A 13,068-nucleotide genomic window follows, 5' to 3' on the forward strand; every position below is an offset into this window, starting at 1 on the left:
TGCACAGATGGGGATTGCCAAGGCTGCACTGATGGGGATTGCCAGGGCTGCGAGGTGGCTGTATCTTCTTCAAAAACTCTTGCACTAGTGTAAGGATCTTCTTCAAACCCCCCTTCCTCATGTTCTTCCTCTCCACCAAACCCTTCTCATCTTCTTTGAGGTATTGCTCCTCTTCAGTGAGGTTATATACGTCGGTAGAAAGGGGAAACAGTCTAGGGATCTTGACCCTAGGGTCATCCTGGGGCCATTCTCCTGGTCTTTTGTGTGTGGGTGGGTTTTGGCTTCCCAAAAACCTTTCCATTTTCTCCATACAAGAATGGAGTCTTTCAAGGGTCTCATGGGGGACCCCTGAATAGTCTAGAGGGGGGAAATCAGCGTTTTCGCCTTCTAAACGCTTAGAACGCTCCCACAACGTCGACGAAAGGTTTCCCTCGCCCTCAGAAAAGCCCTCCGGTAGTTCAGAAGTGCCCTTAGATGAAGGGGGCAGTTCTTGGCTACTCTTGTGCTTTTTCGGTGTTTCTATAGCTTTTGGTGCGGTATTCGACGTCTGTTTCGTCGTCCGCTTACGTTTGTCTTCGGAAACAATTCTCGCCAGGCTCTCGACAACGAGTTCGTCGGTAGAGGGCTCTGGTATCGACGTTGCCTGCGTTACGCGTTGTTTCTCGACGGCCGCTCTATGGAGCGTTAAGTTGGATGTTTTTGAGGTAGCGCCCGTGTTTGATGAAAGCCCAATCGCTGGTCGCGGCTGCGTTTGCGGGTGGGGCTTCAGACCCTTACGGTCTGAGGTAGACACCGGAGTGCCCTGCGTCCCCTTCGGCGCTGATGGATCCTTCGTCTTCGACGAAGAAGAGCCGTGGGTTGTGTGCTTAGGCCTATGGGGTCTATGTGCGTCCTTGTCGCCGGGGTGTTCATCCCCATAAGCAGGGCGTGAGCCGAGCCCGTCGGGGTCGGGGACGGACGTCGAGGAGCGCGAGAGCGCTCCTTCTGGGGGTTAATGACTTCCGTAACGGACGTCGAGTTATCACCCTCCTCGTCACTTTCTGTAACAGCGGCGGCGGGTGAGGAAACTGACTTCGACATAGCGTAGTCCGCCCACCTCTTAACTTCCCGTTCTTTAAGAGTTCTTGGTTTCAAGAGCTTACAGGCCGCGCAGCTGTCCTCCTTATGATCGAGGGGCAAGCAACGATTACAGAGCTTGTGTTTATCCTTCCAAGTGTATTTGCCCCTACAGCGTGGGCAAAACTTAAAAGGTGTCCTCTCCATAGCTGAGGCAATAATAACTGGTGATAACAACCCCAAGGGAAAGATAGGGGAGGAAGAAAGACATTCTCAAAGATAAGATAAAAGTTCGAACCCCCACTCTCCCTACTGTATGTTGGCCGGCGAGGCCAGGCCACGTGTTGGGCAGCGCCGAAGGATCCCCTCCGTCTCTTCCCCTCCGTCGAAAACTTGTTCGGCGGAGAAACAGCTTCACAGCTAACGTCGAGTGGAGGGATCTTTAAGAATATAATAAGTATAATTAAGGACTGTGGTCCGTAGTAATTATTTTGCAATGTCTCTCTAGGAGCGCCGCATAAGGCGACCAGAAGCTAGGCGGAAAAAAATAATCTGAGGGACCTCGACGCGTGAGGGATTGTGGGTTCGACGCAAGTCACTATAGGGATAGTGTTACAGATACGCCTTGTCGACGTTCCCTTTTCGACTACGAAAAACAAAATGCAATACTCTGCAGTGACCACTGGATGTCGGACCTATGCACAGCATGTGATTCTAAGCAGATTAACAAACATCAGAAGCAGCTGGATTCTTTCACAGTGCAACAGCGGTGGACCCAGTCTCCTGTTCCTTGATCGTGGTGACGAAAGGAGGGGCCTCTGGAAGGGATGACACAGCAGCAGTCGAGAGAAAGGACTCCCAGCATAGAATTCTTCCTACTCCCCCCGGTCAGCATGGTTCCAAGGATGACCGTTTATCACCCAGTCAATCTGCCTCGCATCTTCTTTGACTCCTCGACTTTGAAGAGTAGGATCTTGCCTCTGGAGGTTCAAACGGAGCTCACCAAAGTGCTGGGAGGATTCATTCACAGAAAGACTATGCACTGCAATTGGGTCGGAGGTCCTCTGGTATTGGCGGTTTGCAGCCCAGGAAGGTCAGAGCATGTTGGGGGATGGGTAGTTCTGAATTCGTTTTACGGCTAGTTGGTCCCACTAGCCAAAGGGAAGGAGTCCTCTTCTGAGCTCTTCTGTTGATTCAAAAAGGGGATCGGGACAGCAGTTGTCTCTTCGCGGTTGCTGGAAGGAGCTGCAGGCATCTCTGGTCGTCTTATTCGGATCTTCTGTTTCAGTGGTCTTTATGAGTCTGCAAACTCTACCTGCAGTTTACAGAAAGGGGGGGGGGTGGCTGTTATATCAGGACAGCCAGCTACCCAGTGGGTACCATTTCAGGCCCACCAGAAGATGAAAGATAACTGAGTTTCAAGATCCTCCCATGCTTACTATCCAGACAGACTGGAGTTCCGGCGGGCTACACAAAAGGTTTCCGAGGTAGACAAAAATCCAATTAGGAGCGCAGTCTCCCAGGATGGTAGAAGGACCATTAAAGAACAACAGTGCAAGAAATGGGGAAAAAAGAAAGAAGCCACCATGGTGGAACAAAGGTGACCCTTCTGTGAAGACAGTCAGAGCATAGACGGCACAAAAGCCAGTACAACACATCCATTACCACAAGCCATAACTATAAGGGTGCTACTGTAACAGAAATGTTACACGAGCAGAGAGACAGGGGACACTAGGTAACCCCTCAGCACTCCACATAGGGTGGGATGTGCTGATCTTTCAAAAAGGAAGAGCTAACAGGATAAAGAGTATCCCTCTAACCTGGAGAACAGTAGTTCTTAAGGATAAATAAAATACAAAAAGGAGAACCCCGGAGGGCTCCCAGCAACACTGCACACAGGGTGCTGTGTGCTGCAAAAGTGAAATAAAGATGCCTTTAAAACAGTGTGGAGGAAAGCATGTCCCCATAAAATAAAGTAAAAATACAATGAACAGGGTTCGGTCAGACGAAAACAAAATGAATGAGGGGAAGAGACTCCTCATCAGTCAGGAAAACAAGAAAAAGGTCTAGAAGTCCAGCAAAAAGTGCTGGCGATCTCACAAGGACAGGTGATCAGGCACAAAACGGATAAATCTCCCAAACAGTTCCGCCATACTTTTCTTCCACCCATTTCTCTCTCAAACACTGGTAAACGAGGTTAAAAAGGAGAAAGGGTCTCCCTTCTCACATTTCTGCTTCCTCTGCCCCTTTGCCATGCTCCTTCGTTTCTCTCCCCCCTCTTTGCCCTCTTCCCCCCCACTTACCCCCACCCTTCCCTCCTCTACTCCAGTATTCTCCACCTCCTTGCTGAACATCCACACTCTATACTGCCAATCTATACTGCAACTCCACATAGCAACTCCCAACTGGCACATCCACAGCTCCCTTCGTATGGTCTTCCCTCATCGTTTAGGGGGTTGAACCTGAGAGCAACTGCCTGAATTAGCTATGTGCAAAGCAAGAGTGTGTTTGGTTATTGGGTGCAGTCTGGGATGGTACATATTTCCCAGCTGTAGTCCGCTGGCAGACCACACTGCAGATCCACTGACCAACGTCTCAAAGTTTTTGTCCATCTTGGAATCATTTGGCCCATTGCTGACGCTCCAGCACCTCTTCATGCAGGCTGTCACCTATCCTAATGTGAATGCTTGTAAGTCACTATTCTCATTCCACACTAGCGAGCAGCGATAAGGCGCCGCACAGATCATGTTGGCAGGAGAGCTATGAATAACAAGCTTTTGCCTAACATGGTTTCACTGACATTCCCATTTGCCTGTAGAAACTTGTAGGGTTGGTCCACAAGCAGTTTGCTACACCTTCACACTTTCTGCCTTTTTTGCAGTATATCTATGTTTTCCAGGCAGGGAGGGAGCGATTGATCAATGGAAGGAATTATTGCACACACAAGGCTGGCAATGGAGTGCGGTACCTCGTGGATCATCCGTCTACTGACACCGAGATCTGTATCACAGAGCAGGTGGTGGTCTCTCACCCCCAGCCTCAAGCATATGGCTATCACACACTACTCTCAAATAATTCCATGGCAAGAGCTAAGGTAGATGCTCCTGAACTGAGTTTGAGTTGGATATTAGGTATCACCTCCGCAGGCATAGTGAGAACCCCAAAACAACTTTGAATGCTCCGAGTGAAAAGATGTGCAGGCCCATTCTAAAGTCACAATAGAATTAGACACTTAACTGCAGTTCTTTAGTCCGGCTTTAAATCCTCAAGACATTATGATAAAGATATTTAAGCACTAAAGAAATATTTGGATTTTGGCATTTTATAACATGGCACATGCATGGTAAGACGTTCCAAGTATCAGGGAAAATATGTATACATAGGGTAGGATGCATGAAGCGTTAAGAGGGCATTGGGTGTGGTAGGGTGGGAGGGATGGATATGGAAGTAAAGAATGAAGAGAAGCATATACAGCAATTGAATTGCATTCCAGTTTTCTTAGCATTAGTCTACAGTTTAAAGTTTACTGTATAAGTCGTAGATTGATGAGGCTTGGCGAAAAAGGATAGTCTAAAGCCTCAGGTATAGTGGGAGCTTAATTCAAAATGGAGAATTGCTTGTCACCATGTATGTTCTTTTGGAGGGATGGTGGGATCAGGCAGTAGGTGACAGACTTCTTTTCGGGGTTATAGTGTGCAAATCTAGATGAGATTTATTAGGGTCCTATGAACCAATAGGCTCTACAAACAAAAAACATTTTAAAGTTCATGCACTGTCTTTAAGAAACCAATGTAAGAATCTTAAGAACTAGCTAATCTAGTCAAAGTTGCTCAGATAAAAGGACTAAGTGAGATGTCCTATTCTGGATGAGTTGAATATTGCAGGGTTCTTTCATGGGAAGTATATCCTATTACAATAATGAGTTTATAAAGAACAGAGACCCGAGTTACTTCAAGTTAATGCAGAAGGTCAAAAACAGAGGATTTATCTTGAGTATAGTTAGCAGCAGCAAGTACAATTCACTCCAGAGATCGACAAGCTATCACTTTTCATGGGGTTTGGCGGGGGACCTAGTGATATTGGTCAACGGAAAGGTATTTGAGAAGTATCCGTGGAGCAGCAGATTAAGGTATCTGGTTTTGAGTCCATTCATGCAAAGACTACTTTCAATCATTGACTCTTTAATTACTATTAGACAGTTGGTTAAGTTTGCTCTGAATTTCTCCATCCTCTCCAAATCGGAAAGTTAGTTGGAAGCGGTCTGCATTTCACTAGAAGGGCATAGAAACGTTCCTTATTAATGAGTAAAGTGAATACGGGTAGTAATAGAAGAGTTGTGTGGTGAGCAAATATGCCGGAGGTACCAGCATGCCTATTTTCACTATAATCCTTTATCTTTTGCTTACTATCTTAACATGTCACACTTTTTTCTTAAATCATTCATCATGGCGACCACTGCGCCGACGTCACAAAAACATGACGTTTTACGTCAGTATGCATGAATATAAATTCAGTGGCCATTTTGTTGCCATGTTTACATTAACACACAGGGTTAGCACAGATTGTTGTTCCACAAAATGAAACCTTCACTAGTGGTAAGCATTCTATGGCTTTATGTACCTTCTAAACAGACTTTATTCTTATTATGACGTATAAATACACAGATAATATCCATCCTTTCCATATGCTGATTACAGGGGCAGCGTTCTAGTATCCTAGATCCAGACTGGTTTATTATCTTTGAATGTACTTAAGTGAGGTAAGCTTTTGATAAGTGCTTGATATCAATACTAATTACTTTTTACACAGCCCCTTGCTATCCTTTACTTTTAATTGCTGTTACCCTGGAGAATTACTTTCACCTCCAGGATGGAGTCTTTCTACTAATCCTAAAGTAACTCCCTTGCAGAGATTTGTACTGGCCCGTTGACAATTCAAGGGATGTTTTTCCTCATTCTAATAAGGCAAATTGATTTAAACAACCATACGAGTACCTTTGCTACACATTTTAATACGTAGAATATTATAGTGAACATGACATTTACATAAATTATTTTTAGATTTTTCATCAGATTGAATTCAGAGAATTGGGATAAAGGGATAAGATCTCAAAATGCGTTGTGCTACTTTTACAGAATAAATATTATTTCTTAAAGATTGTTCATGAATAATTATTTAAATTGATGGAATCCTGTAGATTTGTTTTCCCCAAAATGTTACCATAAAACCTTCATTTCTCCAACTATTGCATTTAATAATTTGAGATTACTAGAATTATTTGGCATTACCAGCCTGTGATGGTGGGGAGGGGATTATCGTTGACCTTTGGATAACCTCTATGTTACTGTTTTAGGTTTACAATCATTGTGCCAGGATTGTTTTTTCTCCCCAACACCTGTACTAATTTTAACTTCTATTACCACTCATTTTGATTCTTTCCCCAATTTATTGGTGCGCGATTTGTGGAACCTTTTTTCTTGAGCGAAGATCCCAGAGGTACACCAGAAGTTCGTATTGTACCTTATATGGTGCAATATATGGTGAATTAGGAGACCCTAGTCTCCATCTCAGAGTGCTAGTTTCAGATTTTTGTACCTGAACGGCAGCTTTCTTAACATGTTCCCATTCTCCAGCCTTGAATGGGTGGCAGGCTGATACGTGAACCTATGGAAAATACCAGAGTTGGAGAACTGCATTTAAAGTTAACTCAATTTAGCAGCATTCAGTCCTTCATAAATTCCCAGGCTTTAAATAGATTTTAAAGTATCTATTACCACACTGTGCTATAAAAATTGATATACATTTCCTTACCTGAAAAGGCTTGTAGTTTGCAGGCACTTATTGACCCTAAGATGATGTTTATGAAAGCAATCATTCAGAACACATCACCGTGTTCTCTGTACACGAGGGGAAGGAAATATTACATGTTTGCACCTTTCCCTCCATAGATGTCTAGTGAGCTCCCAATCGTTTTGCTCGTTCTGAACCCTGTCCTGACTTTTTTGTGGTACGTAAAGCTTTCTGCTTTACTTCCCTTGCCTGTTTTACTCATTCTTATTGCCTAAGACTATCAATACTCAGTGACTATGGCCCTCATATGTTTTCCGGTATCCTGCCAGTAATTCCGGTGGGATGACAGGAAACGGAACTACTGTTACTGGTGCCCGACATCCAGGTATTACTGGGATAGTCCAGGTGTCAGACACAACAGTAAATCCCCTCTAACACTCCATGTAGGGGATTGCCGGTATTTCCGGCACCAGTATTAACGGTGCTGGAAATACCAGCTGGTTGTTGACAGCGTGGGCCTAATTTACCTCCAGCTCTTGTAGGTCAGTGAGCCCCCACCGGCAAACTTTTCCAACACCGCAAAACATAATGAGGGCCTGTGTCTCTCTTTAAGAATTCTTGTATTATTACAATTGCACACATCTCCCAGGAGGGAAATTCAGTTTGGATACTTTGTATCCTTATATCTTTTATATAATGGCTTTTTAGTTAAGTTTCATTTGTGCCCAAGACAAGCTAGTGACGGCTGTGATATTTTTACAAGCTTTGTGTTATTTTACTCATGCACATTTGTTTTTATGGCAAATGGCTACTAAAGTTGGCCAACACCCTAAGATGGACATGCCACAAGGATATTTACAATGGCCATAATGTTCTTGGCCTTCTTCCTGCCTTCTCAGGTCAGGAAATGCTTTATACAGAAATCCCTTTCCTGGTGAAAGATGTGGCTTTTGCTGGATAAGGGGCATGGTATGAGAGTCAAGGGAAGCGAGGGGCTGGGGCTGTCTAGTCCCATGCCACAAACTCTGGTGCCACAGAGTCTGTTGCTGGGCAGATGTGATATGACTAGTGGTTGTCCATGACTGGACAACCCCTTGCTGTTTGAATGGTTCAGATCTTTACCATTGGTGGGTTTGCTCATAGTTTGAATATTGGAGAAAAGGAGGGCTCCTGCAATGTTCATCAGATCATCGTTGGAACCAAAACAACCCGAAAATGACCCTTACAGCCGACCAGCATCAACTCCAGTGTTTTCCCAGTGAAGCTCCGCTCCACTGTCCTGATCTCAAGAAGGCCTTTGTTGGTGCTTTGACCCCTGGACTGGTGGAAACAACCAGTCCTGACCCATGCTAGAGGATCTGTGCCTGCTGAACCTTTGGAAGTGTTCCTGGACCGACTCTCTCCTCGGCTACCTCACTGCAGTCATCGTAGGTCCGAGAAGAGCCTTGGATCTTGACAGGCTGATGAACACGAAAGGCATCATGGGTGGTATTGGTCCAAGCAAACCAAAAAACGCATACTTATTCTGTCAATGTACTAAACTTAGGAAATGGCAACATGTACTGTACATGGAATGGTACAGTATTTGCTCATTTGCCCCCCCCCTGCAATTAACACAGCAACAGCATTCAAACAGACTAACTGGAGATCACTTCCTCCTGGCCTTTCAATACAAAACATAACTTATTCTACTAATGCAAAGCTCATTTGCAAACAACATGCTGCAAAATGATTTACATTCTATACATTTACCTGGTCTTTTGGGCGACTTGACCTGTAAAGAATGGGGAGGTGACAAAAGTGACAATTACATAACCGAAAAGCAAAACACTCAGATGCAGTTTTATATGGGAGGATCAACAACTTTATTATTTTAATTTTCAAACTGTTTACGTGTGAAGATGTTTGCATATTCCACATCTAATTTTCCAAAGTTTTTTAAATGATATTCCTCTCATAAGTTTACTCAGATTTTTCGCAGTAAGTCACTACATAAGACATATAGGGTTTATTGACCATAACCAGGGATACTTACCGGTGCCAGCATGAAATTGATATATTGATATATATACAAATATTTTATTTTCATGGATACATACACAGGGCCTCATCACAGGTCCTGCGGTAATCCTTAAAATTGTCGGTAACTGAATTGGTGGTGTCAATACCGCTCTGACGGATCTTGAGCCGGCGCAAATACTTCCGACTGTAAAATCAGCCAGCGCTATTGCAGCCGGCCAGACAAGGCGCAAACACAGCCACATCACAAGTCCATGTACGGCGGTATTGGCGGCGAAAACCAGCACCAATGCCACCGAAAACACGGCGCAGTTACCTGCAGCTGCAGGTAAATGAACACATGTGCCTAAAATGAAGCCGCAGGTGATCAAAATCCACTCCAGAGGTCTACATAAGGAACACCCTTATCCCAAACACTGTTCCCAACACCATGCTGCCACTAGCCATTGTGAGCTGGACAGGCAGCTGCTCATTCCAAGCCTGGAACAAAGAGGCAGAACAACCAAGCCAGGGCACATGGAGTGCACGGGGCGAGGAGGAGGACAGCCCAAGCAAGGCGTGCACTGATCCACAGGGTTAGGCCCTCACCCTGGACCCTCACAGTCGGCCTGTTGGTCACCCTGTGCCACCTCAACAGGGAAACTAACAGCTGCTCACCACAATACAGGACCATAGGGACCAGGATCAACATTCGGACAGCTGTGCTCCCACTGCTGAAGCTAGTATCTGTCATACAATTCCTTGGAACTGGCACCTTCCAGCACTCTGGCCATGATGCACGGCATGGCACAGTCCACATTCTGTGCAGTGTTGGACCAGGTGCTTGAAGCCCTCCTGCAGCAAGTGCAACGCCACATCTCACTGGCCCCACCCCAGCCCAAGTCAATGCCATGAAGGCACAGTTCTATGCCGTTCCCTAAATTACAAATGTGATCGCTGCCCTGGACTGTACCTGTGTTGCGTTGGTGGCCCCCCCAGGTCCATGAAGCAGTGTATCGTAACTGCAAGCACCCCAACTTGTACATGACCCACTGTGGTGCACGCTGCCCTGGTTCCATCCACAATGACATGGTCCTACGGAACAGCACACTGCCAGGATACATGGAGAGGCACAGAGGACAACAGACCTGGATAGTGAGTTAGGAGAAATGCCAGCGCGCATGCGCTGCAAAGTACATGTTCAAAGGGGTCAGGGAAAGAATAACTACACAAAGCATGCCATGACAAGCGAATGCCAAATCTGTACTTGGCCACCTCCCACACCAACGTCACAGGCCAGGCCAGGGAGCTTGCAAATGCCCGACTTACCTAGATGGAGAAGCTGACATACACATACAGTAGCAACTGTAAACACCAACCGGACTACAGGTACCACAATGCAACATGCACTAACCAGAGTAATGCTGACGAATGGCCACATCGCTCATATAACAATCACCCTGCCAGTACCACAGCCATGCACCCATGTGCGGCCAGCCCACAATGCCCACCCATTGGCGGCAGCAGCAGATGCTCAGGGAGGGACAATGGGGAACCCAGCATGCCACATGCACAGTGGAAATACACTGCCACATGACAAGGATCATGTCAGCTACACATGTCACCGACAGACACCTCACAGAACATATGATGCAAGGAAACGGGGTTTCATGTGACGCAGAAACAATGCATGACATGAGTGGCAGAGCATGCATAGACATATGACGTGAAATGAAGGCCCCTTTGCATGCACAAGATGTCCATTGCCCTGATATTGTGTAAGGCCACCCCCACACCTTACACTAATGCCAGTGCCTCCCCCATGCAGTTGACTCTGAATAGCCACAGCTGCCTTGGTTAATGACCCCTGTGCGTGATCCACAAACACCACAGGAAAATGCCTACAACCACGCTCACAGCAGGACCTGTGTGTGCACTGAGCGTACATTCGGCCCCCTGAAGGCACGTTTCCACTGCCTCGACTGTACCGGTGGAGCCCCGATGTACGCTCCAGTGAAATTGGGGAAAATTGTGCCTGTGTGTGCCATGCTGTACAGTATCTGCCTGAAGAGATGTGGACCACAATCCCCAGAGGATGAGGATGCAGTGCCTCTGGCAACGGTAAATGCACAGAGATGACGTGAGGGATGGGAGATTGGTTCACAAGGGACAGACAATTTCTTCTGAAAATTTCACATGAAACAAGCCATGCACGACTGTGTGTCACTCACCTCAATCAAACACGACAATGACACAATCGGGAATGTCCTCGCATTGATGAGGTTTAAAATTTTTAATAATATGAAGTGCCCCAACTATCCCCTCCTCCCACCACCACCAACTCCCCAGCACACTATCCCCCCTCCCTCCTCCCACACCAACTCCCCAGCATGGCCACTCAGGGCAATAAGTATCTTGATGTTATTTACAACCGTGGCCTCCGTCACCTCCCCCGCCAACCCCTGATGATCTTGGGTGCAGATGGCGCTGGGACTGATGCAGTGTGCTTTGCTGAGGCTCCTTTGTGAGAGTTGTAGAGATGCAAGAGATGGAGCCTGTGCCCTGGATCTTTCGGTGTGTCAACTTGTTGCTCTGGCGCATGGCCTCTGCCCGTGCAGACACACCTTCAGTCATCTCCCTGACCCTCTGGGCATATGGGGTCAGGGTGGCTGTACTGGGAGATGTCTTGGTAGAGTTGTCTCTTGCCAATGGCCCGCACAATCCTGTGGGTGTCCCCTTGTATGCAGTCATGTATGGCCTGCCGGTGTTCTGAGTGCGTGTGCCCTATTGCCTCCATCTCCTCCAGCCTCTGCAGCACTGTGCTGCTTGATGGTGTGTGCCGTATGGGAGGGGTGCTGTGCAGTGGTTGAGGGCTGTTGTGAGTGTGAGGGGAGCCATATGGAGGTGTGTCAATGTCCGGCTCAGGGGACTGAGCACGCCGGTGGCGGCGAGGGCTTTCTGGGGACTGAACACACTGGAGTCGTGAGGGCTTCCTGATGTTGGTGAACGCTGGCGGTGAGTGCACCCAGGGGTTTGTGGCCCTTCTGTATGTGGTGAAAATGGGCTGGTGTCCCCCTATGTTTACATAGCCACCTTGCCTGGAGGCGTGGCATCTCTGTCAGACCCTCCAGCTGCAGGAGTGGGTGCAGTGGTTCTGGTGAGTCTACGTCGGCCTGGCCCGGGTAGGTTGTAGTGTCTCACAGTGGGACATCCGCCTTGGGTAGCCTGTCTGTGCCTTTTCGGTGTGGTGCTGGTGGTGCCAGACTTTGAGGGCCTCGATGCACCACTCCCCAATGGGCCTACCCCCTCGGATGCCTCTGGCGATGCGCAAGTACTTGTAGAGGACATAGGAAATGTCGGCAGGTATGGTTCCCCTAGGTGTGTTGGCATGCAAGATACATTTACTATGGTACAACGTGGGACCCCACACATTTGTGCAGATGGGCATGGTTGGTCAGGGGTGATTGCATGTGGGCCCAGCATTATGGGGATGCTGGCAGCAAGGAGTGTGTGAGTGTTAGGTAGAATTCTCAGAAATGTGTTAATTCCCTTTTACCTTAGAGACCCCTAGCTCTTTCTGCCAGACTTTAGGACTTTTTATCTCATGTAATTTTAATGGGATTTATTCTCAGTGAAGGCATCCTCTTTACATTGTGTCACACAGCACCTTCAGTGCAGTGGCACAGGGAAGTCTCTTAAATTTCCCAAAGGTTTAAATACCTTATCTTGGTGAAATTACGGTTTCCAAGAGCAGAAACATGAAAATGACTTTCTAGACCCAGCACACACTATCTTACCATAGGTTGCTGGAGGGGTTACTTAGTATCCCCTTTGTCTAGTTTCTCATGTAACATTTTTATGTTACCTTTTCTACAACTAATGGCTGGTGGCAATGGTTTATCTTTTACTACCATTATGTGTTTTTAGAGCGGGCTGCGTACGCAGCTGCAGTAAAGCACCCATGGGTGCCCATTTTGTCAAAATGGCCCCCGTCATCTTTTTTCGCCATTTCCCAATGGTAAGGTTCTTCTCGAGATTTACTCTGCGTGCCAAACCAGGTTTGGTCCCTTTGTTCATTTTGCCTTTAGCGGTATTCACAAGTGAAGCCCGCCACTGGCTCCAGTATGTCTGGGAGGGGCAGGAAGCGAGGGACGTGCCCGAAACTCCCTATGCTTAATCCCCTTAGTTACAGGAATACACCCAAAGGTGATTGGCCGGCTGGCT

The 13,068-nt window shown here is 46.9% G+C and overlaps 1 protein-coding gene across 4 annotated transcripts in view; it reads right to left on the reverse strand.

The window, feature by feature from the left end:
* SUDS3 (SDS3 homolog, SIN3A corepressor complex component) overlaps positions 1–13,068 on the reverse strand; it is a 400,693-nt gene that overhangs the window by 146,567 nt on the left and 241,058 nt on the right. For all 4 annotated transcript variants that reach the window (XM_069619180.1, XM_069619179.1, XM_069619181.1 and 1 more), the window contains one exon: positions 8,599–8,620. In XM_069619180.1, coding sequence (XP_069475281.1) covers positions 8,599–8,620 — 22 coding nt within the window. The remainder of the gene's footprint in view (positions 1–8,598; positions 8,621–13,068) is intronic.

The sequence above is a fragment of the Ambystoma mexicanum genome, chromosome 10 (genome assembly GCF_040938575.1).
Source record: "Ambystoma mexicanum isolate Mex_15411 chromosome 10, UKY_AmexF1_1, whole genome shotgun sequence".
Lineage (NCBI taxonomy): Eukaryota > Metazoa > Chordata > Amphibia > Caudata > Ambystomatidae > Ambystoma > Ambystoma mexicanum.